Raw genomic sequence first — 26,693 nt, forward strand, 5'->3', positions numbered from 1 at the left:
GGATATTGGGCAAGAATTCCTGGCTGGGAGGGTGGGGAGGCCCTGGCACAGATTCCCAGAGAAGCTGTGGCTGCCCCTGGATCCCTGGAAGTGCCCAAGGCCAGGATGGACAGGGCTTGGAGCAGCCTGGGATGGTGGAAGTGTCCCTGCCATGGCAGGGGTGGGATGAGAGAATCTCTGAGATCCCTTCCAACCCAAATTCTGGGGTTCTGTGAGCACCTCATTAATGCTGTCTCATTAACAGTATTTTGAGATGCCTTTTCAATATAAGGAAAAGATTCAGGTACTTGATGGATGCCCAGGTGAAGGTGGAGATCTGCTGTCCTCCAAAGCCAACAGGATTTATAGAATTCCTTTGTCTTCTGCATTGTGGTTCATAGAAATCATAGAATCCTGGGATGGTTTGTGTTGGAAGGGACCTTAAAAATCATCCAGCTGCAACCCAGGGACCCTTTTGTTGGGCACTGTGTTGGGTTTTAATGGAGATAAGGATTTGGGAATAAATTCCTTCCAAGAATGACTTCTCTGACTCCTCCTGGGTGATTCCTCACGTGCTTTCCCCCTCTCCTTGTCCTGCAGCTGTGGCCTTCTTGGTGGCATTCCAGCAGAACAAGCAGCTGATAGGAGAGAAGGGGCTGCTCCCCTGCAAGCTCTACCTGCAGGAAATCAAGAAACACTTCAAGGGGAAGGTTGGCCTGGATGCCCTGAGCTATGCCCCCACTCTCATCTGGTTCCTGGACTGGTCTGCCATGGACAGCACCTTGGATTGCCTGGCCCTGGCTGGCCTGGCAGTGGCAGCCTTTGTGCTGCTGACTGGCTGTGCCAACATGGTCCTCATGTCCCTGCTGTGGCTCCTCTACCTGTCCCTGGTCAATGTTGGACAGATCTGGTGAGTTCTCAATTCCTCTGCTCTGCTTTTGCCTCATTTTGTTTGTGGTACACGTTGGTTTTCCAATTGCAATTTTCCAATTTGCAGTTTGGATTTCCAATCCAATTTGTGGCTGCTCCTCACCAGATGATCTGTGTAGGAATTGTGAGATAAATCATTGCTGCCAGGTGCTGTCCTTGTGGGCACTGGCTGTGCCAGCATGGTCCTCATGTCCCTGCTGTGGCTCCTCCACCTGTCCCTGGTCAATGTTGGACAGATCTGGTGGGTTCTCAGTTCCTGTGCTCTGCTATTTCCTCATTCTGTTTGTGGTACACATTGGTTTTCCTGTTGTAATTTGGATTTCCAATCCATTTTGTGGTTGTTCCTCACCAGGTGATCCATGTAGGAATGTAAGGTAAGGACAGCACCTGGCAGGAATGATTTATGGGCACAGAAATGATTTATGGGCATGTCCCAGCTCTGCCTTACCTGGGATATCTGCCCTGAGTTCTCCTCAGTTCATTGGTGCAGGATTGGGGTTGATGATCCTCATGGCTCCCTTCCCACTGAGGTTATTCCAGAACATTCCACACTGCTTTATCCCAGCTGTGCTTCCCCTCATGGCTGTTGCAAGGCAATTCCCTCAATAATTGCTTTTGGGGTGGTTTCTCAGTTTTCAGCTCTGTCCAAGAGAGAGCTGGTATTCTCTATTTCAGAATAAATACAGAAACTTGTGGGTGGAAAAGGAGAAACCCTGACTCTGTAAATCACTGCTGCAGGGAAGGGTTGAGGCTGTCCTTGCTCTTGTTAAGGCCCCAAATACACTGGTTGAAAGAGGATGAGCCCTGAAAATCCCAGATTTCTTTAGGTCACCCCCTGCCTGCAGCTGAGGTCATGTGGAGGGAAAAGGTTCTGCCATCCAGAGGTGCCCAGGGATATTCCTCCCAATTTTTCTGGCTTTACAGCAGGACACCTTTTCCACAGATGGGCTCAGTGGATTGAATTGTAAGGATTTGCATGTGCTGCCCCATTCCTTCCCATCCTACTGCAGCTGGAATGTCAGTGGGTGAAGCAGAAAAGCTCCATTCTCTGAGCCCTTTACTCAGCATGAACTTAAAGCTGTGAAACCAAGCCACAGAGTTGGAAAAATAACTGTGTGGATGCTTTTCTATTGCCTGTTTCCAAATTATTCCAGAATTTCTGGTCTATTTTCTACATGTTTTAATGTAAAAGGGCAGGAATTCAAGCATCCTCCTGCTCTGGCTTGCAGGGATGCAGGAGCAAAACCTGGATGTCATCTTTAACTTTGTGTTTGCTTGGAGGGGGAAACAGAAAATAAAAATCCCAAGATGTTCCCCCTGAAATTGCCAAGGTTTTGTAGCTGCAGTGACTCCAGGGCTGGAGGTTAGATCTGTTAATTCTGTTAATTCTGGAGCAGTGGGATAATTAAGACAGACTCTCTTCATTAGTGCCCACAGCTCTCTGGAGTGTTCCCTGTGCTGGTGCTGTGGCTGTAGAGCTTTTAGAGTTTTATTTAAAAAAAACCCCAAACCTGGAATGTTTTTTCCCATGTCTTGGAGCAATGCGTGCTGTGCTCCCACTTTTCCTGGCATATGGGGGGTGCTGCCTTCTCTGACAGAGCCCTTGAGGTTTTCCCAAAATAATTCCAGTTGTGCCTGGTGAGCCTCGAGTGGCTGTTTTGGCACCTTTTTTAGGGAAGAGGCCAAGGGTGGGGGATAGAGAGAGGAGCCTTTTCCTCTCCTCCTCCAGCCCATATCCAAACCCTTCCTCCTGAGCTCAGGGATGAGATTTGGGGTCCCTTCCCAGCTCCAGGACAATGATCTGCCTGGCAGGAATGACAAGAATTGACTCTTGATAGTTGAGATAAGATGGATTTTTATTTTTTCCCCCCCCTTTTTTTGCTCCTTGAAATTTTTGGGGGGTGAAATTTAGCCTGGTGTACACTAAAAACACACCAAGGGAGAAGGGATGAAAAAGAAAAGGGGGGGATTAGAGATGTTCCCTCTACTTCTTTTCCTCTTAATATTCTGTTTTAAACAGAAAATGAGGTGGTTCTGGGGAAAAAAAAAATCCAAGCAGCTCAGCTCATTTTTCACCAGATCCTCTGGAATGGGTCAGATTATTCAAATAATAAAATTAACCTGGATTATTCCTGTTGTGCCTGCAGGGTGACATGGAATTCCCTGGACAGAGAGATGCTGGCTGCAGGGAAACACAGGGAGAGCAAAGCAGGATTCACTGAATTCTCCCTGTCCCTCAGGAGTTGTGGAGCTCAGAGCACCCAAAATCTGCAGTATTGGCCTTAAAACCAAGGCTGGCTTTGGAACTCCCCTCTCACAGTTTGTGGCTGGAGTTGGATGGTGCATTGATTGTCTTGCTCCCAATTTGGGGCAGATTGAGAGGTTTGGATGAGTTTTGTTGCTTCTCCAAAGCCACCTGCAGGAGACCCCAGCTCTCCTGAAGGACTAATGTCCTGGCTGGAGTGATGAGCCAGCTCAGCAGAGGTGTCTGAAACGAGGAAGAAATTCCTCCTGGGGCCCAAATTAAAAAAAAAAAAATCATTCTGTGGCTCAAAATAAAAACATTATTTAGAATTATTTTTTTTTTGCACAATCCTGCTGTCCCTATTCACTGGGCCAGCCTGGGCACCAAAATCCTCTGCTGAGCTTCCCTGGGAAGGCACTCCAGGGAAGATGCAGCAGGAATAGAGCTCCCTTCTTTAGGCCAGTGAGGGACAATTTATTCCTTTTATCACCCTTTTTGTCTATTTTAATTTTAAATGTCCCTATTTGTTTTGGGCTGCTGAAGGAGCAGCTCTTTCAACTGCTGCCCAGCTGGCTTGGGCTCAGCCAGGGGAAGCTTTAGAAGAGCAAAGTGTGGCCTTTGAAGGGCAGGACACGTCCCCTGCCTGCCCTGGCCCCACCTGGCAGCTGGGGACAGCACAGCCAGCACCAGCTGGGGGCTTGCAGGGTCTTAAAACCCTCCAAAAAAACTCTTCCTCTGAGCTGTTTGTAGCATAAAGAAATATTTTGGCAGCCTAAAATCCCAAGAACCAAGCCCAGTTTGTGTCCCTTGGCTTTGCCAGTCCTTGACTCTGGAATAAGATGCACTTTGGTGGTTCTCAAAATTAAGTGTTCTTGCAGAAAAATTGTTTTATTTTGGTGCTTGGGAAATGTGGGGTTGAGATTCCCCCAGTGTTTTCCACTTTGAAATGTGGCAATTTTTGTCATTCTGGGCACAATTTTTTCCCAAAGCAGCTGTGGGTCTGTGCAGAATAAACCTGGATATGTTTGGGGTCAAGGCCACCCATGAGAAGGTGTCAAACTTCCATCAGAAGCTCAGTGGGTCTGCCTTAAAATACTGGATTTTTTTTCTTCTTTTTTCCCCCCATCTGCCACTTTGAACTTTTTCCTTTTGAAGTAAGAGTCTGTCAAGAAGCTCAAAACCTTCCAGGCTTTGAGGAATATTTAATATTTCATATCTGACCCATTGGGTGAGGTGCTGAATCATTATGTTCATTTGAACCTTGATTATTTGTCATTTCTGCAATAGTAAAATAGGAGTAAAGTTATGGTAATCAAGTAGAAGCTGTTTAAAGATGTTTTTAAAAGATTTTTGTGGCATTTCCTCATAGTCCAACATCCATTTTGCAAACCCAGCTTATCCAGAGTCCCACACAAAGGGCTTTGCTTTTTTTCCTCCCACCTATCATGGATTTTCACCCTTTTAAACAAGAATATGGGAAAAGCTGCTTGGTTTAAGCAAAATCCTTGTTGCAGGTGAGGCCTCCATTTGTGGGGTCATTCCCTGTGGGATTGGTGTTTTTGGGACTGAGCAGGACAAGCTCTGTGGGAGAGGTTTCCAGCAGGAATTCAATCAGGTTTGTTTTTTGGTTTTTTTTTTTTGTACCAAAAATCACTAATGCACTTCTAAAGTGACTGAGTAATTCTGGGATAAATTCACTTTTATCCCCCAGTAAGGTGTCTCCAGAGAGCTATTACATTTTCTTACAGCAACAAACTTTTCAGCTACTCTGCCACTGATCTCCTTTTTCTTCTCCTGTTGTTTCCTCCCTTCCAGAATTTCCAACTGGCATCTGATAAACCTTTCCTTTCCCTGGGTTATTGTATTCCCAAAGCTCACTGCCCATTGTCAGACAGCACAGATATTAAAAAAAAAAAAAAAAAAAGGCAAAAAAGCTGGAATTGTGGTATTTTTAAATCCTGCTTTCTTTATTTTCTTTCAAGGTTCTGGTTGAGTTACAGGAGCTCAAGGGGATAAGTTAAACAAGGCAATAAATAAAATGTTTTAGCATGAGGTGGCTGCAAGGTTCTTTTGAGTGTGTTCTTCCCTTGTGGAAAAGGGGGGTGCAGGGATTTTGGGGTCCAGAAAAAACCCCAGAAAATACTTTAGGGTCACAAGAGACCCAGCAGGTGTTTGGGGTAAGAAAAGACCCAACAGGGATTTTGGGGTTCAAAAAAAAAACCAAGCTACACTTTTTTATCCTGCAAGGAATTTGAAATCTGCCCTTTGAAGCCTAAAATATTGTGCAGAGGGGAGGAGATGCCTCAATTTCTGCCCCTGAGTTCCTGGTGGTTTTCCATCAGAAGAGTTGGGGAGTTTCCTGTTAAAGGACATGGACACTTCCAGGGATCCAGAGCCAGGAATCCTCACATTCCTCCCCAGTATCCCACCTAGCCCTGCCCTCTGGCACTTTGGAGCCATCCCTCCTTTTCCTGCCACTCCATTCCTCCTAAATCCTTTCTCTCCACCTTTCTTGCAGGCTCCCTTCAGGTCCTGGCAGGTCACAGTTAGGAAACTTCTCCAGGCTGAACAATCCCAACTATCCCATCTCCATCCCTCTGCCCATCCTGGGGTTTCCCTGTGGTCTAAAAGAGAAAAATCAGATGAAAAATCCCCCTTGGAGCTCCCAGATCAGTGAATCAGAGTTTAAGCAGTGTGGATAATTCAGGAACACCTTTTTTTTTTTTTTTTTTTTTTTTTTTTCCCCAGACCCTGAAAAATCAGGAGCTGTGAAGGAAGGAATGGCAGCCTGAGTGTCCTGGGTTTTCTCAGGACACGTGGGAAGTTCCCAGGAATCACAGGAATGGAAGTGGCAGCTGTGCTTGACACAGTGACCTTGGCAAGGGCTCCCCATCAGTCTCTGTCCTGCTTTATCATGTCTGGAAGTGATACAAGCTTGTACTGAGGGGCTGTAATTCTTAACTGAGACCAGCTTTCCATTCCAGTGGGAAGTGGAAGCAGAAATTCCTGCTGTGCCTGAATCCAGTGTCCAGTTTTGTGTATTAAGAAGAAATATCTTTAGGTAAATCTCATTAACCAACAGCATCTTGGTGCCTTTGCTAAACTGGAAATTTTTAGGGCTTTGTAAATAGAACCCTGGCTTTATTTTCCCAGCTCTCCATAATACCCCCAAAACAACAACAAGAAGAAAAATTAGAATATCTCATTCCTTTATCTGCCCTTGGCAGGGGAGTTCAGGAATTTCTTTGTTATCGCAGCCTCGCATCCCTTTCACTCCGAGCTGCCCTCTCTGTGTCCCCAGCAAGAAAAGATGATCTCTGCAAACATCCAGCCAGAGCTGCAGCATCTCAGGGGGTCATCCTTCCTGCCCAGGAAGCTGCTTTTTGGCACTTCCTCCCCACCCAGAAGAGAGGGGATGGATCGGTTTCAAAGAATGCAGCGAGCAGCCCTGAGCGCTGGGGATGACACATTAATGAAAGCACAGATTAATTCCATGTGACACTGCTGCCTGGCAGCACCACTGGGAGCTAATGAAGCTAATGAGAACCACATTGGGGCTGGGAGGTGGAAATGGAACCGTGGCTGATGGCACAAATGAGTCATGGAGGGTTTTCCCCCCCATCTCCCAGCGTGGGGAAGGTTTTCCCCTCCTTGGTTGGGGTTGGGGTGGGAGCAATCCAAGGGGGATTTTTCATCTCGTTTTTCATCAGATATTTCTCCTCCAGGCCAGAGAAAACCCCCAGGATAGGCAGAGGGATGGAGATGGGATAGTTGGGATTGTTCAGCCTGGAGAAGCTTCCTGACTGTGACCTGCCAGGACCTGAAGGCAGCCTGCAAGAAAGATGGAGAGAGAGGATTTAGGAGGGATGGCTCCAAAGTGCCAGAGGGCAGGGCTAGGTGGGGTCTTGGGGAGGAATGTGAGGATTCCTGGTTCTGGTTGCCCCTGGAAGTGTCCAAGGCCAGGCTGGACAGGGCTTGGAGCAGCCTGGGATTGTGGAAGGTGTGGAATGGGATCATCCTGGAATTCCCTCCCAGCCCAAACCTTGAAAGATCCCAGTGGGATCTGCTCAGCTGGACTTTGGAGTGGAGGGGCAGGAGGAGCTGAGCCATGGCTGGATTGGTGCTGGAGACCTGGAAATGTGATGGAAACTCATCCTGGGTGAGGTGAATGCAGGTGGCACTGGGGAATCTCATGGTGCTTGGCAGCAGGGGCCAACCTGAGAGATTCATTAATGCAATTAAAGGATTCCTTTCTTAATCAAGCAATTACTGACATCCTGTTTTCCCGGGATTTCACCTGCAGAACCTTTCTGCTGCTAGCAGCAGGATCCCAGCAGTGCTCAAGAGTTGATTCCCACTTGCTGTGGATCCTGGATGTGATTTCAGTTAATGATGTTCTGAAATTAATGCTCTAGGATCCTGGATGCTGATCCCAAACTTTTCCATCAGTGCCCAGTGCTGCCCTGCTGCTGGAGCTCAGCCTGGGGTCTGCTCCCATTTTCCCTTTTCCTGAGCTCAGTTCCAGCTGGAATCAGTGGGATTCCCAAGGCTGCCACCTCAGCATCTCCTTTTGGCACTGGCAGGATTTGATCCAAGCAAACCCCACTGGAGCCTGACAAATTGTGCAGTCACCCAGGCCAGGCTTTGGAACAATTTTTGACTTTGCAAAGGAGCATGGCCAGAGTTGGGGCTCAGCTGCATCATTCCCATTTCTCTCCTGAGCAGGGCAGCACAGGGGGATGCTTTGGGGGATGCTCAGGATGGGAAATCCCATTCCTCACACCCTGCTTGGCTCCAGCCCTGCCCAGGCACCTTTCCCAGCACCGAGGAGCAAATCTCCTCCTCCTTTATTTGTAGTGTCAGCCCTGTTCCTCCCATTTAAATGTGGATGTTGTAATTACAGAGCACAGCATCCCAGCTTTTAGAGCTCTGTGACCACAAGAAAGTGAATCCAGAAACCAGACTGGTTTCATTTGCTCCCATCCCAGCTGATTTCCTCCCCCCACTGTGGCTGTGCAGTGCTGAAGGCTTGGCAGGGACCAAAACCAGCTGTCAAAAAAAAGTTTCTTACCCCCACACTTTTCAGTTAATGATGTTCTGAAATTAATGGTGCACCAGACTAATCCTGGATTTCATTTTGATGGATTTTGCCAACGATGTTTCCCAGCTGGGCTGGGGAAGTGAATCCCCAGGTCCCAGGGAAAAAAACAGCAAAAAAAGGGTGTTTTTCCATCCTAAGTGTTTACAGCTTTAATTTGGTTGGTAGCTTTAATTTGGTGCTTTTCCAGCAAGCTTTCAGTAACTTTTGGGAGCTGTGGATGAGCTTTTCCACTGCTCAGAGCCAGGGAAGTGTCTGGATGTCCCTTTGCTCTGAACAGCCCCAGGCACAGGAGAGGCTCAAGGGGGAAAAGCTGAAAGAGCTGAGTTGGATGAGCTGAGGGAAAAATTATAAAGCTAATTAAATAATTAGCAGTGGGAAAGGAGACAGAGAGAAGGTGTGAGATTTATTACAATATAAACAGATGGGATTTTGGTTTCTTCATGTAGAAAAGCAAATTTTTTATTCTTATGGTGGATATTTCTAGGAAATACCATGTTAAACTTAATTGGTTACCAGTTTAGTGAAACCCAGTTCACTGGGTGGTAAAGGTTATTGTATGTACCTGTCAAACTCTTCTTTTTAGATTATTGAGATTTCTTTAGATTCTTCACACATTTTCATGGGATAGATTTCTGGTTTTTATAGGTGTGAATCTCTTGTGTTTACTGATTCTCATTCTAATTCTTCCTCATTTTCTCATTTTAATTCTTTCTGGGAACTTTCCAGGCTGGTTGTTAATTGCATTCAGCTGAAGTAGCAGGCTTAAACCAGGATTTTTAAAAACTTTTCTTTATAAAGTCTTATGTATAGAAAGTCTTATTTATAGAAAGTCTTATTTATATATCTTATAAAGTCTTATTTAAGACTTAAAAAATCTTTCTTTCCACAGTTTTTTTACCTGTATGTAATAGTGATTGTCTCCCAATCCTATCCTGGGACAGGTGGATTTCCCACATTTTCTGTACTTCTAAAACTAAAACTTCTTTACTACTACTGAAAAGGCTTAAGCCTTTTAAACTGAGACCAGCTTTCCATTCCAGTTGGAAACTGAAGCAGAAATTCCTGTTGTGCCTGAACCCAGTGTCCAGTTTTTGTATTAAACAGAAATACCTTTAGATAAATCTCATTAACCAACAGCACTTTGATGCCTTTGCTAAACTGGAAGTTTTTAGGGCCTTGAAAACAGAATCCTTTTTACAACCTGGCTTTATTTTCCCAACTCTCCAAAACACCCCAAAAATAACAACAAGAAGAAGAATAAAAATTAGAATATCTCATTCCTTTATCTGGCCATGGGGAGATGTTTCCCTTCTTCCATCCCTCCCTGGAGAGAAAAGAGCTGGAGAACTAAAATTCCCAATTTTTTTAATATTTTTGTTTTGATGGGACAATCCCAGTGCAGCTCCTGGAAATGTCCTTTTGGGCACCAAATTCTGATGAAGAATAAAAAAAAGTGGCTGGACCCCAAAAACTTTTCCTTCATCCCAAATTACAGAGCCCAGGGAAGGAGAGGGATTGTGACAGGGATGGAATTTTTAATCTGGGTTCATTTTCCATGGAGAACAGCAATGGGAGCTGCAGATGAGCAGGGAATTCTCCTGGATGTGGAAACTCAGCTGCAAGGACCTGGTGGTGTTGGGCACTGCTGGGGTGGGATTGGTTTTATTCCATTTTTATTCCAAATCCAGCTGGATTTTCCTCAGAACATCCATAGATGTCCTGATTTATCCTATTTTTAATGGACTCTGTTTGGAATTTTTTGGGGGAATGTTTTATACATTTAGATCTCCCTCTCCTGAACAACTCCTGCATTAAATAATTATTAATTAACCTGTGCAGCTCTGGGGTAGCTGAGTGAGGAAGGAAATGTGAATTTATGGGGCAAGTCTGGCTGATGAGCAAATAAAAACCATCATCCCACATGCTCTGCATGCAGGAAAAAAAAAAGGGATTTTCTGGAAAAAGTGGCATTTTGGGAATTCCTGATCCTTGGAAAGTTTTTCAGAGCTGTGTCCTCAAACCCTTGAGAGCAAAAAGTGTTTTCCTTGGGAATAATGAAGTTCAAAGCAGGTTTTGCTCTCAGTTTTTACTTTCCAGGAATCTACAGAAGCCAGAATTAATCATCAGGACAAGGTGGTGAAAACAATTTAACTCAAATATTAAATGATGTTTATGATTCCCAGCTGATCTTGGCTAAGTGGATTTTCCTCCCCTGACAAGTCAGGGCTGAAAATGTAAAATGTTGTCTCTGCAGAAATCAGCCATGAGATCATTTTTAAATGAGATTTAGGCAATCCAAGTGGAATGTTCTTTGAATCAGCAGAATTTGACAATGTGCAGATCAAAAATCAAATATCCAATCCATATTTTTCCTTATTATCTGATGGGAACGTTTCAAACACCAAAATGTGGGGGAAAACCTCATTTTTTAATAAATAATTCTGTGAACTCATTAGAGCCACCTTGAAATGAAAATTGGTGAAATCTTTGGGAATTGGGTACCTGCCCTTCTTGTACCTATTAAAAATGAAGAATTCCTACAGGAATTCCTGCTGGTTTTATGGATTCTGAGTGGCCCTTTTGCTTTGGTTGCCTTGGCATTTGTCTCTTCAGAGAAAGAAATCCAGAATAAATAAATAAAATGTGTGGTTGTCATCACATGAGGAGCCTGGATTGATGCAATCAGCACCAGACACACGTCAGAAAACTTCATGTGCTTCAGCAAAATACAAGATTTTATTAATTCCTCCTTTTTTTAATTGAGGTTTTTTTTTTTTTTTTTAAATGAGCCTCAGGGGGGTTCTTAAGTTGTGCCAAGAAAGGAGAATAGAAAGAAAATAGAAGGAGAAATAGAATGAGAAATAGAAGGAGAAATAGAAAGAAATAGAAGGAGAAATAAAATGAGAAATAGAATGAGAAAATAGAAGGAAATAGAATGAGGAAATAGAAATCAATAAATAGAATGAGAAAACAGAAGAAGAAATAGAAAGAAATAGAAGGAGAAATAGAAAGAAATAGAATGAGAAACAGAAATAGAAAAAGAAATAGAAAGAAATAGAAGGAGAAATAAAATGAGAAATAGAATGAGAAAATAGAAGGAAATAGAATGAGGAAATAGAAAGAGAATGAGAAATAGAAATAAATAAAATGAGAAAATAGAAAAATAGAATGAGAAATAGAAATAAATAGAATGAGAATGGAAAGAAATGAGAATTCCTGCAGCAGGAGCATGGTGGAGATCAGCAAAGATCAGAGAACTTTATTAAAAAGCTGCTTTTATTGAAATTAATTAAATTGCAAATTTCGTTGTTTGGATTAATTTTGCAGAAAGAATTAAATGAATGAATTTTGCAATTTAAAAAGATATTAAAAATGAATAAATTTTACAAATTTAATTAGTCTAAATAAGATTTTGCAAATTTAATTAATTTAAATAAAATGTTACAAATTTTATTTAAATTAATTAATTACAAATCACTCTGCTTTTTTTTCTTTTTACATCAGTAAATCTGCAGGAAATTGTTGTCAAACACAGTCCAAAATATTGAGGTTGATTAATTCAAAAACCCATCAATGATAAGTATAAAAGGCAATTTATCCAGGATATTTTTCAATCTTACCAATCCTTCTAAAAATCTTTGAAACTTGGTGTGTTTTTAGTATTGGGAGTGGGTTTTTTGTGGTTTTTGTGTTTGTTTAATATTGCTGCAAATACAAATAAATATAAATAAATCCAAATAAAGTCCCAATGTGGGATTGAAGCTGTACTGGGAATAAACACTATTAAAAAATTAAAAAATATATATTTTAATTTAAAATTTGTTCCAATTCCTTGAAATCTGAGCAGCCCAAAAATTCAGGAATTTTCCTTTTTCCATTTCCACAGAGCAGCATTTCCCCATTTCTGTTCCATTTTCTGTGCTCCTTGACAGTGTTTAAAAATTCCAAATATTACAAATGAGGAATAAACCTCATTCCCTTGAATTTATGAAATTTATTTGATTTATCAACCCCAATTTGAAATCTTTGGCTTCTTCTTCATTTTGTTTTGCAGGTATTCCTTTGGTAAGTGACTCAAACTGAGCCCAAAGCTGCAGTAAAATTTTATTGATGCAATTTTGGGTATGTAGCTTTTCCCTGTTCCAGCTTTGCTCTTCCTCTAAAAAATAAATTTTATGTTTGTTTCCTCTGACATGTTTAAATTTTATTTTATTTCCTCTTGCATATTTAAATTGTGATTTTTCTTTTGCTCTTTCTCTTGCATGTTTAATTTTTTTTTCTCTTTCTCTTGCATGTTTGAATTTTTATTTTATTTTTTTCTTTCTCTTGTATATTTAAATTGTGAATTTTCTTTTGCTTTTCTATTTGCATATTTAAATTGTGATTTTTTTTTCTCTTGTATGTTTTAATTGTGATTTGAGCTTTTTCATATTTAAATTTTGATTTTTTATTAAATGTAAGGGTATTTTTATTAAGTTTAATTTTTAATTAAGCTTTTGATTACATTTTACTGCATTTCTTTCTGTCCATATGTCTTTAAAGAAAGGAAATTCTGTAAACTGAGATGAAGGAAATGAAGAACATTCCTGAGAGGGAATTTGTTTTGGTTTTGGGTAAATTTGGGAGAAAATTTTTGAAATTTTCGTTTTTTAGGAAATATATTTAAGTAGGTTTTTTTTTTTTTTTAATTGGTTTGGTGAAATATTTTTTTGGAGAGAAGTGGAAAAAAATGTTTATTTAAGGTAAAGTATTTTTTAGCATAAAAATGAATAACATTAAATAGTAAAATTTGTTCTTGTTTCAAAGAGATGATAAATTTGGAAGAGTTGTTTTTGTGGGTTGTAGTTTGCTTTATTTAATTTATTTTTAGTTTTTTAGTGTTGGGAAATGTTGGGGTTTAGGTTTGGTGAGTTATAGGTGTGAGTTTTTGGTGGTTTTTGGGCTTTTAGTTTAGCTTTGAATAATTTTAAGAAAAAGGAAAAAATATAATTTAGGGAGTTCTTTTGTTTTAGTTGGAAAAATTAATTAAGAGTAAAAAAGGGTTTTTGTTGTTTATTGTAGATAATATTGTTTGTGTAAAGGATGTGGGGGAGTATGTGTAGTTTTGATAATAAATTTTATAATTTTTTTATTATTCTTGGAATTAATTTTAAAGTTGCAGAATATAATATTGAAATTTAATATTGAAATTTTAAATGGCTGGGGTTTCTCCCTTTAGGAATGTGCTCATGGGATGAATGGCTGGAAAAGGATCTAAAAATGGATCCTAAAAATGGGATTTATGTTCCCAGCCTGTCCCAGATTGGAGCTGGTTATTCCCAAAGGAAAATGATTCAATTCCATTTCTGTGCTTTAGGGAGGTTTGGTCCCTTTTCCTTCTGGGAATTGCAGCTGTCTCCTCACTTCAATGGGTTTTTCTGGAATTCTGGTATTTGATGGGGGTTTCTGGGAATGTTGAGGTGGAGCAGAACAAAACATTGAGAATTTTCCATCTTGATGCACAGAACATTCCAGCTAATTCCTCCCTGCTAAATGTGAATATTTAATCCACAACAACACAAACCTCTGCATGTGCTGCTGATGGGTGTAGAAAATCTGATTTTTATTTTTTTTTTTTTATTTTTTGGCCTTTCCTTGCATCCCAAGTGTCCTTTGTACGCAGTGGGGTCTCTCCCTGCCCCGTTTTTGGCGTGAGGGCTCCTTAGGAATGAGATGAAGGAGATGTAAATCTCCAGTTCCTTTTGTTAGAATACAGGAAAACCACAATATTTTTGTTATAATATAGCTGAAACAACAACAGAGTCACCCATTGCTGGGGCAGTACATTAAATATTGCTGAGCTCTGGAAGCTTCATTCTTTGGGAGCATCTACTTCAAAGCAAGATCCTTTAAAAAAAAAATAAAATTCCTGGAGAGTTCTTTGTAAGTTGATTGTTTCCTATCCCCCTCCAGGAAATGTGAGGGTTTTTTGGTTTTTTTTTGCTGCATCTTAGGATGGATTCTGGTCACCTCTGTTCCAACTCCAGGCTGTCCTTGGGATTTTTACAGAACTCCAGAAATTTCCAGAACTGGAAATAACAACAAAATGTGGGATCAGCTGGTGTTGTCACAGGTTTTGCTCTTTGATCTTAGTCCTGGCAGGGAAAAGGGATTAAAACCAGTTTTTTATTCCCTGCTCACGTGGAGGGAATGAGCTGGGAATGGGAATTCAGAGCTGGGAATGGGAAATTCAGAGCTGGGAATGGGAATTCAGAGTTGGGAATGAGGCTTTTTGGGATGGCTGGATGACTTTTTGGGGTGACTGCCTTTTTGGGATGGATGCTGGCTGGTTTTTTGGGATGGCTGTGTTTTGGGGATGGGTGTTTTTTTGAGGGTGGCTGCTTTTTTGGAATAGCTGTTTTTTTTAGGGTGGTTGTTTTTTTGGGATGGCTGTTTTTTGGGATAGCTGTTTTTTTGGGATGGCTGTTTTTTGGGATAGCTGGTTTTTTGGGATGGCTGTTTTTTGGGATAGCTGTTTTTTTGGGATGGCTGTTTTTTGGGATAGCTGTTTTTTTGGGATGGCTGTTTTTTTGGGATAGCTGGTTTTTTGGGATGGCTGCTTTTTGGGGTGGCTGTCTGCCCTCACTGGAGCACAGCTCTAGGACCAGGCTGTTCCTTTAGATCTTTCCTGGCTTCTCCTCAGCCTGAAACTCCTGCTGAGCTTTGCTGTTCCAAAGCCTTTCCCCTGTGTTCTCCCTGCTGGAGCCCCTTCCCAGCTGTCCTGGCTCAGCTCAGGTTCCCTCTGTGCTGCTGGGATTAGAAAGAACCCCCAAATCCATCTTGGTGCTTTATCCTTCCTGAAAATCCTCATTCTCCTGGCTTAGAGTGTGACCAGAACTCCCCAGCTCTGGGGTGGTGCCACCATTGCTCTCCACTGGAGCAGGAATTCCTGGAGAAGCTTCTGCCTCCAAGGACTCTTTTTTTTTTTTTTTTTTTTTTTTTTTTTTTCAAGGAAAATCTGATTTCATGTAGGGATTTATTATCCCTGCTCTAGCAGAGGCTTGGAAAAGGTGCTGCTCTTTTTTATCCTCTTTTTTCCTGCTCTGCCTTCTGGTTTTAAGGAGCCCCAGATATCCAGAAGAGACTTTGAGGGTTCTGAGTTTGTCTTGGTAAAAAAAAAAAAAGCCAAAAGGTGGTACTGGGGAGTTAAAAGCAGGAAAACTTCAAGGATGGAAGGAATTGTAGTGGATGTGTGCAGAGTGAAAATCCAGGGAAAATGAGGTCACTGTCCAGAGAGATGCTGAATTATCCCAGAGGTTCCAGGATCCCTGTTCCCAGCCAGGAAAGGCAGGAATGCATCTGCTGTCCTCGTGGCTATCAATGGGATCATTAAAATGGGATCATTAGACAGAAAGGATGGAGGAGCAGCTGATCCCATTTGACTCCTGATGCTCCAGAGTGTCCTGCTTGGAGCCAAAGCAAATGTTTCCTTAGGGATCATTCCAGAGAGCCTGGCTTCTGCTCTCCTGGCAGGCCCGAATTAGAAGCACATTTTAAAAGCAAAAGCTTTTTTTTTTTTTTTTTTTCCTTTTTTGCTTTTTTTGGTTTTGTTTTTTTTTTTTTTTCTCGCAGTAAACTTCCTTGTTAATTTTGGTGTGGAGAAAAGACAATTCCTGAACAAACTCCAGAGTTTGGTTTTTTTCCCCATTATCTGTAAACATGAAATGAGCAAATAACTGAGTTCCTACCCAAAATGCCCCCCAATTTGATATTGCATCTATTAGCTCAGAATTTGAGCTGAAGTGTGTTTTGATTAGAAGTAGAATAAAAAGTTGAGAGCCGAGTATTTGTAATTCTCCATCACTTGTTAAATCCTCACTCTTTGCTTCAATGCAAATTGTTCCAAGGAGGATTTTCTTTTAAAAGGTCTTCAGGGATCTCGAATTTTAGATGTGCATTGACATAAAATTAAATGTTGGAGTGCACAGCTGGGGTTCTGGGGGAGATGGAGGAGATATTTCTGCTCTGTGAGTGTTCCCAGGCAAGGGGGGAAATTTTCCTTTAGCTGCACCAGCCTGGAGAGCAGCAGGAGGAAAATGAGAGCAAAATGAAACAACTGAGGTCACACTTCACTGGTGCAGGCCCAAAGCTTGGCTTAAGGTGGGGATGGGCTGAGCTCAGAGCTAAGCTGGGGGAGGCTGCCCAAGAGAATTCCCTGGCAGAGGAGCTGTGGCTGCTTCATCCCTGGAGGAACCCAAGGCTGGAATCAACCTGGAGCAGTGGAAAAGTGCCCGTGGCAGGGGATGGAGCTGGAGCATCCTAAAGGTCCCTTCCAGCCCAATCCCCTTCCCACTGTGGGACTCTGAGCTGCTCCACACAATTCCCATGGCTGGTGAGTGGGGACACCCTGCTCTGTGCTATTCCCAGAGAACTTTGCTCCCTTCCCAGCAGGGATCTGAGTGTCCCAGAGCCCCTGGGACACCCAGCTGGCTCTTTATCCATCCCCCCACTCCAATATTCCTGCTCCTGCCTCCTGTTGGGATCTGCTGTTCCTATTGCTGCTGCAAGAGTGGGAAACTTTTCTCTCTGTCTTATTAAATCTATTTTTCAAGCTGTCACTTAAGCAGGTCTAGTGACAGAGTCGGATGTTTATGTGGCCCTGGACACTTGAACTCTGGTGTTTTCAATCACAACAGCACCTTTTGCCAGCCGGTCTGAATTAAAAACTCCCCCTGACCTTTTACCCCCAGCCCTCTTAAATTCATGCTTTAAAAACAGCTTAATGAGGGGTTTACTGGCCCAATTGGAAGTTTTTATTAAAACCTATTAGTGAGCTGGAGTAGGCTGCCTGAAGGAAACGATTAGGCCAGAGCAGCTCAGCTCAGAGCTGGCCCTTGGCCACTCCAGGTTTTCCCTAAACTGCTTCCAGACCCAGGCTGCACAGAACTCATATCCTCTGCCTTCATTGCTGCCTTTTCTCCTTCCCTGCCCCATGCTTGGGTTTAATGTTAGGCCAGCATTAAAGGGCAGTGAAACCTTGGCCTTGAGGCTCGTTTGGGAACCTCAATTAGGGGAAGTGTTCCCCAAAATCTTCTGCAGGATAAGGTGTGGACCAGCTGCCATGGGGAGTTTTCCATCCCAGCATGGTGGAGTTGGAGATGCACTGCTGGAACAGCCAGGGTTTGGTGTGAAATTGGGTTTTCTGGAGGGCACAGACCTCAAGAAAAGGGAGGAAATCCCAGCTGGCTTCTGCTGTGAACTTCCAGTTGCACCTCAGCTTGTTTGCTCTGTGTTTGATGTTAAAAATTAGCCCAGTGGTTCTTGCCTGTCTTCAAAATAAACCTTACAGTGTGGCTGAAGCCTTGGAGATGGTCTTATCTCCATGGATTTGAAGGATAGGGGCCAGAGCTCCAAATTCTCAGGAAAATCCTCCAGTGGAAGGTGGCCCTGCCAAGGAATGGGATGGGCTTTAAGGTCCCTTCCAACCCAGACCATGCCAAGATTCTGCAAAACCAAACCAAAAGCTGAGATTTGGACTCTCCCTTCCTGGTTTTAGCCTGGAAACGAGCCAGATTCCCTCCTAATAAGACAACAGCAAAATTAATGAGGAAAACAAGCAGGAAATTCCCAATATACCAACCAGGCTGTTGTTAAATTGACAAATATTTTGGTTCTGGGATGCACCTCGAGCATGATAAAGCAGAAATCACCCCAAAACAAAAAAAGCAGCCCCACATTCCCTGAGTGTCACCTGCTGCCTGTGCTCCTCCTGGCACATGGATGCAGCGACCTCGATGCATTTAGCAAAGAATGTTTAAGGAAAAATCTGCCATTAAAGTCATTACTGCAAAGTAGTGCCTTTGATTGCAGCAATTATGCAAATGAGCTGGAGGGATAAAATCCTCCTGAAGGAGGAAGTGGTGATGCTGGAAGGAGTGCAGAACTTCTCCCAAAGAGATTTCCATGCTTGGAATTTTCCTTGCAGCCCTTTGCCATGTTCCTGCATCTCGACCTGACCGGCCTGCGGATGTGATTTTTATTTTCCCTTAATCCAGGAATGTAAGTGGGTGGAATGGGAACGCTGGCCTTGCAGAAACTGGGAGAGCCTTTCCCTGAGCAAATTGTTTCTGCACAGCTCTTGTGAGTGACTTTTGGCCAGGCCTGGAGAACAAAAAAAAAAAAAAGGAAACAAACAGAAAAATGTCTTTTGCAAGCATGGGGTTTTGGTTTTGGGGAGAAATTCAGGGAGAGTTTTTCTGTGGAAAAAGGTGGTGGGGCTTTGGAAGGAGCTGCCTAAGGAGGTTTGGTGTCCTCATTCCTGGAATGTCCAAGAAATTCCTGGATGTGGCACTCAGAGCTCTGGGCTGGGGACAGGATGGGCATTGGGGAATCCTGGAGCTCTTTCCCAGCCTCAGTGATCCTGGGATTTTGTGATCTTTCTCTAAAAATGGACTTGGTGATGATCCTGGAGGTCTTTCCCAATTTTTATGCTGCTGACATTCCACGATTTCCATGAGGAAAGGTGAATTGGGCTGGATGACTGTCAGGGGTGGAATCTCCTTTGTTAAGGCTCTCAGGCTGAAGCCTTGCCAAGTTCACTGGAATTGTCTCCAACATTGGTTTCAAAGCAGAGAGTTGGATCCTGGTCTCCCAGAATTTGGGAAAACCTGGCCTGCAGTTAGATGGGAAGTGCCTGGTGTTGGATGTGGCTGAGGGAATTCTCTCCCAGTTTGGACTGGGTTGAAAAAGAGGGAAAGGCACATTTTATATGGATTTTGTAACAGGATCAAGGGAAGAGGACAGGAATAGATGGAATATTGGGAAGGAATTCTTCCCTGTGAGTGTGGGGAGAGGCTGGGATGGAATTCCCAGAGAAGCTGTGGCTGCCTCTGGATCTCTGGAAGTGTCCAAGCCAGACTGGAACACCCTGAGACAGTGGAGAGTGTTGGGATTGGAACTGGATGGGCTTTAAGGGCCCTTCCAACCCAAACCCTTCATGATTCTACACTAGGAGAAAGGCAATTAGCTTAATTAGCTGTAATTGCTCATGGTGTGTAAGACTGAACCTGTTCACAGGTTCACCTGCAGAGTTTGATGCTGGCCCTGGGCTCCTTATCAAGCCAAGGTTGTTCTTATCTTGCAGGAGCCTCTCTTATCTCTCCTGAGCTTAGCCTGGATTTGTGTTAAGCCTCTCATTAAACCCACAGCCTGTTCCCAGTTCTCCTTCTGTGCAAGAGTTTCCCCTGGGCTTCAGGGAAGTGCCAGCTCAGCTCTTTAAAAAATTCCCAAATCTTCCAGCAGCCTTTTCCCAGCGAGGTGGATCTGAACTCCAGCTCACGTTTTTAGGATTTGATTTCCAAACATCCCAGCTCGGGCTGATTGCTCCCTGTTTGTGCTAAAAAAGGGATTTTTTAACCAAGAAAAGCTTGTTCCAAATTTACTATAAACAGGGAAGTGCTGCCACCACTTTGGGCTGAAGTTCAGCTCGTGTGACCATGTCCAGGGTGGGATGGGGTGACCTGGACACTGCAGCCACTTCTTTGGGGTTTAGCGAGATCCCATGGAATTCCCCAGCTGGAATGTGGCTGGGAAGGGGTGAAGAATTCCCCCACTCCTTCAGGAATGGGGATTTTAATGACCCCAGTGATACAAATCCTCATTCTGTGCATCCTTCAGGAAAGGCTGTGCTGGGATTTGGGATGGGAGGTGTGTCACCTGCAGGGTCCTGTGGCCCAGAAGGGTTTGGAAAAGAAATTCAGGGATATGAGACTGCTCTGAGCCTGCTCCAATTCTGGTCACAAATATCCTGGGAGCTGTTGCTTTTCTCCCTCTTTTGGTTGTTCCTGTTTCATTACAAAAAATGAGTTTTTCCCTCTGGAAAACCAAAGTTCCCCAGCAAGGCTGACCTGCAATACCCACACAAAGTGCTCCTGGAAATATTGTATTGTGTGATTCTTTTCAGCTTTTGTTCTATTTTTTAAAAACCAAACCCAGACAAGTTTTAAAGAGGATTTTTGGCAGGTGTTCCAGCAGCTGCAGAGGACATTGGCTTTATTTTATGGAATCATGGAATGGTTTGGGTTGGAAGGGACCTCAAAGCTCATCTTGTTCCATGGGCAGGGACACCCAGCTTGCTCCAAGCCCTGTCCAACCTGGTCTCCACCTGATTTATGGAATTCTGCTGGATTTTAAAGCCTTTGTGCTTGAAGGATCTTGAGATGCCAACAACCTTGGCACATTTTTTGTCCCTGCAGAATTTGCCAGCTGTCCCAGCCTCTGGGGAAAAACCTCCTGCTTGGCTTCCCCTGGAAACAATCAGCTCTGGGGCATGTTTGGTGAGCCCAGAACCCACCTAAAAGCAGAGATAGGAAGTTTTTCTCCTGATTTTTAGTGAGGAAGAGAAGCTGGGGAGGCTCCAGTGAAAACAGTGGAGCAGTGCTGGCTCCCACAGGCTGAGATTTCTCAGCTCTCTGAGATCCCTGTGCTGTCTCCAGGCCCTGCAGGGAGGGAGGATGGGAGCTGGGCAGAGCTGCCTTCAGGACTTGCTCCCATCCCCAGACCAGCTCTGGCACGAGGGAAGAAGTTTTGATTTTTATTTTTGTCTTTTCCTGAAGTTAAATAAACCTTGATGTGCAGAGCAACCCCTGGATAATGACAAAAAAAAAAACCAAAGGGCATCCAAGGAACTGCTGGAGTTTTTCTTTTCCATTATCCACTGGCTTTTCCAACATCTGATTTATCTGTGCCTCCTTCCCATTCCCTGCCCTTTTTCTGCCCTGATCTCCATCCCATAAAAGTTTTCTGGCAGGGATTTGTGAGGATGATTCCAGCTCTTCCTATGGAATCTGGGAGCTCCATTTTCCCTGGAGTGATGAGTCCTGGTGGATGTTCCTCTGTGGTAGAATCATTAATTTTATTATTAATTAAAGGGTTGAGATCTTAGCATTGAACATCTCAGGGCAGCTGGGGAGCTCTGAGGAAGGTCAGACCCTTTTTGAGGAATCCAACTCTTGGGATATTCTCCATCCTTTTAATTGATCTGGGGAGGGGAAGTTTGGGTGGATTTTGGTTGCTTTCCACCAGGAATTTTTGATGAGCAGAGAAGTTTGGGTCAGGTGAAATAGCCTTGATTTTTTTGGGGTTTTTTTTTAATCATTGAAAAAGGTCTGGAGCACCTTCACCATCTCCCTGCAGGATCCCAGCCACAGCATTGCTTTGGAAATGGAAAAAAAATTCAATTTCTCTGCCCATTCCTATCTTTTGGCCATGGATTAAAAATCCATTGGTTTGAGTAATAAAATTAAGGCTTTTTTCCAGGACATTTGTCCTGTTTTCTTATCTATTCTTATCCCTTTTTTTTCCTGCATGAAAAGGAATGGTGTGGGATTGGTTTTTTCCCTTCTTTTAAGTTGTCCTCTTAGGGATTTATTTGACAGCTCGATGCTACTGAAGGATAAATATTGTTTAATTGTATTTGTGCTGGCAGATCCCCTTTTGGAATTCTCTGGGATTCTTCACAAGTCTCTATTTTGAGGTTTTATTGCATTTTCTGTGTTCCCTCTGTGCATCAGAACTGGTGGAAGTGAGAGCCAGAGGTCAAGTTTGATCTTCCTCTAAATCCAAACTCCTTGATCTGCCCAGAGCAGGGAACAAACCCCATGAATGGAGCTGGCTGTGCATTTCTCCTTGAAGTTCTTTGGCCCAAAATGTTATTTCCTTGGTATTGTTTGTGGGGTCGAGCAGATTTCTGGATCAACAAAAAGAAAAGTCAGGAGTTTTGGAACTGATGCAGTTCTTTTTGCCTTGCCACCTTTAAATTGGGAAGGAAATGTATCAGAATTGAGAGATAAACACAAATTTAGACTCCAGTGGGGACAGGAATTGTGTGAGTTTGTGAATTAGTGAGTTTGTTCATGGGAGAATATCTTAGCAATCAGATTTTCTGTATTTCCCTTCCTCTCCTCCCTTTAAATGGGAGCAGGAGCTCGTTAATGACTGAGCATCATTAAAAATCAGGGTGGGGAGGCAATTTTGGGGTTTCACTGCATCACCTGAACTCCTGATTTTGGGGTTAAATCCAAAGATCCAATGTGCCAAACCTGAAGGAAAAGAGCAGAAAGTGGGAGCCCCAAACCCCCCAGGGAGCTCAGGAATGAGCTGCCCCTTTCCCTGCTGTCCCAGCATTTGTTTGCTGACAGGAATTTCCTGGGAGCCAAAATCTTTTTGTGTTTTTCTGCTTCCTGCTGAGCCCTGTGTGGGCTGCCTCGATTTCCTGAAATAATTCCTGAAAAATTCCATCCCTGGGGTGTCCCAGGCTCATGTTCTCATTCCTGATTTCGGGGGCAATTGCTACCTAGCCAAATATTTCTGGCCACCCCCTCACTGCATCCCTGAAACTCCTCAAGAAATGGGATTTATTTATTTACTTTAAGCCCAGCTAAGTGATTTTCTCATGGGCTTTTTTTCCATCCCCAGGCTGGGTGAAACCACAGTGTTAAGCCAAGCTCTCCCCAGCCATCCTGGGAAGCTGGAGGGAGCCAAGGTACATATTTGCTGTTGCTGCAAGCAGATAAGTGTCAGGATTTCAAAGGAAAATTCCAGCTGCACCTCACTCAGCTCCTGTGCCTGAGCTTGCTGCTTTTCTGCCAATTCTCTGGTTTTTTTCCTGTTCTTTTTTTAAGGATGCATCCCAAAATTACCTGTCCTTGTTATAGCCTGGAGGAGAGAAGGCTCCAGGTGACCTAATTGGAGATTTTGGCACCTGAAGGAGCCATAAGAAATATGGAACTTTGCTGTGCTCTCTTCTCTTTATTTCAGCATTTTTAGATGCTTCAAAAATAATTTCTCTTTAATATCTGTGCTTCTCTGGTCACTTGGAGTGTGTGAAGGGAACCTTGGGGGGAAGATCCACAGAGAAGGATGAGGGGCAGAAACCTCCAGGGAAATGATTCTTGTCCCTGTTTTGGATTCCTGAAGGAATGCTGTTATTTTGAAAGTTTCCACATTTTTAGATGCTTCAAAAGTAATTTCTCTCTAATATCTGTGCTTATGTGGTCACTTGGAGTGGGAGAAGATGTAAAAGGATCCCTGGGGGAAAAAAAGCCATGGAAAGGTGAAGGATGAGGGGCAGAAACCTCCAGGGAAGTGGTTCTTGTCTTGAGCTTTTTATTCCATGAAATGCAGGGTGGGAAGCACCAGGGGAAAATCCCAGCTGTGAATCTGGGCCAGTGTCAGTGCCCTTGGAGCTGCCCAGCTGTGCCCAGGGGAAAGCACAGCCTGGAGAGACAGAAATTCCCAGAGGGATGGCAATGCCAGGGGGTGTCTGAGGGGATAATGCAGAGCTGTGCAACTCCCCATCTGTGCTTTGCTAAGCTTTAAAATCCCAATTTTCATCCCCTTTATCACAACATGTAATATAAATATTTTCCATTCTCATTTCCTAATATTCCTAATAAAAAGAATAATTATATAATAACATATATATTATATATTGTTATATAAATATTGCTAGTAACATTCTTCTGGCTCATTCAGCTTTTCAAACACACAGTGACAAGGGAGAGGAGGAGAAGAATTTTAAAATCAAGATTTGGTGGTTTAGAACCAACCCTTCAAAGGTGAGCAGCAGCAAACCCAGCTCTGGGTTGGTGTTTCCATGGAATGACCCCAATGGGACCTGGGGCTGTTCCCACTCTCCTGCACATCCCTGGGCACAGCACAGGCAGCTTTGTCCCCAAAACCTCCAGGATTTCCAGGTTATTTGGCTGTCAGACCCTCAGGAGCCTGGAGAGGTTCAATCCCAAAGTGTCATTTGGAGTTTAAAATCACCCCCAAATCCCAAACCAGGAGCAGGGCTCAATCCCATTTATCCCTGGGCTTCTCCATGTGCTGCTGGCTCTTTGATCTGTGCTGTGGTGGAAAACCCCTCCTCATGTTTGGCTGTGTTGTGTCTGCCCTAGGATGTAGCTCCAGTGCTGATTTCATCTCTTCCTAAAATTTATTTTAAAAGAAAATCACTAGATGCTGATATTGCTGATATTTCCCCCTCCAGGAATAGGGAAAATGCTCCAGAGATGGTTAAGCAGGAGAATTTGGCCAGGACTTTCTGGCACACAGCTTGGACAGTTCAAATAATTTATTAGAATATTTTCCCATCTGTTTGTTATTATTAAATATGAAGGACTGGTGTTGCACAATTTTACCTTTTGGATTTATGGCCAGGAGAAATTGGTGGAGGTTTTTATTGAGTACCTTTTAACTCTGCCTCAGTTACAAACAGCATTTTCAGCTTCTCCTTGGTGAGGTTTTTAAAGTGAAATGAAATTAAAGCAGCTCCCAACACGTGCTGCTCTTTAAGGGTCAGCACTTTCTCTTTGGAAAATTATCCTGTACAGGAATATCTCAAAGTGTTTGGTTTCATTTTTGAATCCTGGGATGCCACAGGTGCTAAAATCTCCCCCCTCTGCAGATGCATCAGGAAGAAGATCTGGAATCTTCTTCGGAAATGCAGTTTTCTCTCCTTTGGGGAACTTTGCTATGCTCTCATCTCTTTATCTCCACATTTTTAGATACTTCAAAAAATAATTTCTCTTTAATATCTGTGCTTGTGTGGTCACTTAGAGTGGGACACTCTCCCTTTATAAGGGGTTGATCTCTTAAATCCTTTTCTATCCCAACTGAAAATTTGGAGTTAGATTATTTTCAAGGTTACTTCCAGCCCAAATAATTATGATTCTATAAAAGAAGAATATCTTTGTGTATAAAACCCAATACCATTAAAAAACTAGCTGCTTAATAATTATTTTACCAAAGAACAGATATTTTCCATTTGGATTTGGTTCCCTTTTCTCCTTTCAGATGATTTTTAACCAGAACATTCTCCCTCCTCCTGCACCCAGGGGTGCCAAAGTGGCCTCAGGTGGTTGATAAATCTCCAGGATAAGCAGTGCTGCTCTTCCCACTCAGGGAATTCCAGCCCCAATTCCTGACAAGTTCCCCATCAATGATTGAACATTTCCATCAAATCCTGGCCAATGATTTCTGTCAAGAATTGAATTAATTCTTGGGGCCAGATCCACTTGAAGCTGCAGCATAAAGCAGTGTCAGGGTATTTGCTCAGGTTTTAGGGTATGGATGATTATTTGTCTGGAGAATCCCTGAGCTCTGCCTGCTTTTTACAATTTTACAATTCCAATTGGTTTTATGTTACCAAACACTTTAAAAACTGGTTTTTTTGGGGTTTTTTTTTTGCTGGATCTTTCTGTTCTGGGTGCATGCACACCACGATCTCAGCAGTCCCTCCCACCCCACAGCATTGCAGGATTTTCAGGCTGATTTAATAAGTGCAGAGTGAGGACTGAAATCATTCATCTGGTTCATTTTAGGCACTGAAGTCATTTGGATTCCTTACAGGGCTAAGGAGCCTTGTGGTGCTGGGACATCTGTGAGGAGCTGTTTAATATCACTTGTCACTGCCCTGGCTCTCTGCTGTTTTCATGTGGTCAATCCCAGCAAAATGTAAAAAGCTGCTTCTTCAAATGAGAAGAAAAAAAAAAAAAAAAAGAAAAAAAAAAAAAAAAAGAAAAGCCTTAATTCCATGGTGGGGGAATGTGCTCATAAGTGGCTGTGATGTCACTCACATGGCAAAGCCACCACCCAGGCAGCTGAGGAAAAGCTGGGGCTGTGTTAGCTTGGAACTGCACTCAGGGCATGGGGACATTCTGGGGGAAATGCTGCTTTTCTGCTCTCCACCAGCAGGGTCTGTGGGGTTTGCAGCACAGCTGGAGCAGGGGATCTCTGGAGTGCCCTGGGTGGATTATCCAACCCTGGGACTTTCTCCAGGAGCCATGGAAAAGAGGCTGGAGAGGCCCTGGCACAGATTCCCAAAGGAATCTGAGTCCCTGCATCCCTGAAGTGTCCAAGGCCAGGCTGGAGCACCCTGGGACAGGGAAAGGTGTCCCTGCCCATGGAAAGGGGCTGAAATGAGCTGATCTTGAAAGCTCCTTCCCACCCAAACCATCCCAGGATTCTCACTGCACTCTGTTACTTTATTAAATTATATATATCTATATCTATAAATACATATTTCTTATACATTTACATATATATATAATGTTATATATTTTTTAATATAATAACAATATTATTAATATTATTATTATTATTACTGTTATTGCTGAGCTGGTTCCTTTTTAATTTTTCTTCTTTTTTTGATGACCAGGGAGATTTCCAGCCTTGCCCCATAATTCAGGTATCTGACCATCAGCATCTTTGCCTCTCTGTGTGTTTGCTCCTCTTTGCACTATGCAGGGTGAGAACAGTTTCCCAACCCAGCTGATTTCTTGCCATTTGTCCCATAATCACCAAAAATCTGCTGCTTCCTCCTCCATCTCCTCAGATCTCTTTCAAAACCAGCTTTTGAAAGCAGCTTTTGGATTTCCTGAGATGCACATTTGGTCT

The 26,693-nt window shown here is 43.1% G+C and overlaps 1 protein-coding gene across 1 annotated transcript in view; it reads left to right on the forward strand.

Annotated features, from left to right (window-relative positions):
* Positions 1–986: 986 nt before the first annotated feature.
* The window catches only part of LMF1 (lipase maturation factor 1), a 129,484-nt gene continuing 103,777 nt past the window's right edge, over positions 987–26,693 (forward strand). Inside the window, exon 1 of the mRNA XM_079320266.1 lies at positions 987–1,161. Coding sequence (XP_079176392.1) covers positions 1,089–1,161 — 73 coding nt within the window. The 5' untranslated portion in view covers positions 987–1,088. The remainder of the gene's footprint in view (positions 1,162–26,693) is intronic.

This window comes from Erithacus rubecula, assembly GCF_903797595.1.
Source record: "Erithacus rubecula genome assembly, chromosome: 17".
Lineage (NCBI taxonomy): Eukaryota > Metazoa > Chordata > Aves > Passeriformes > Muscicapidae > Erithacus > Erithacus rubecula.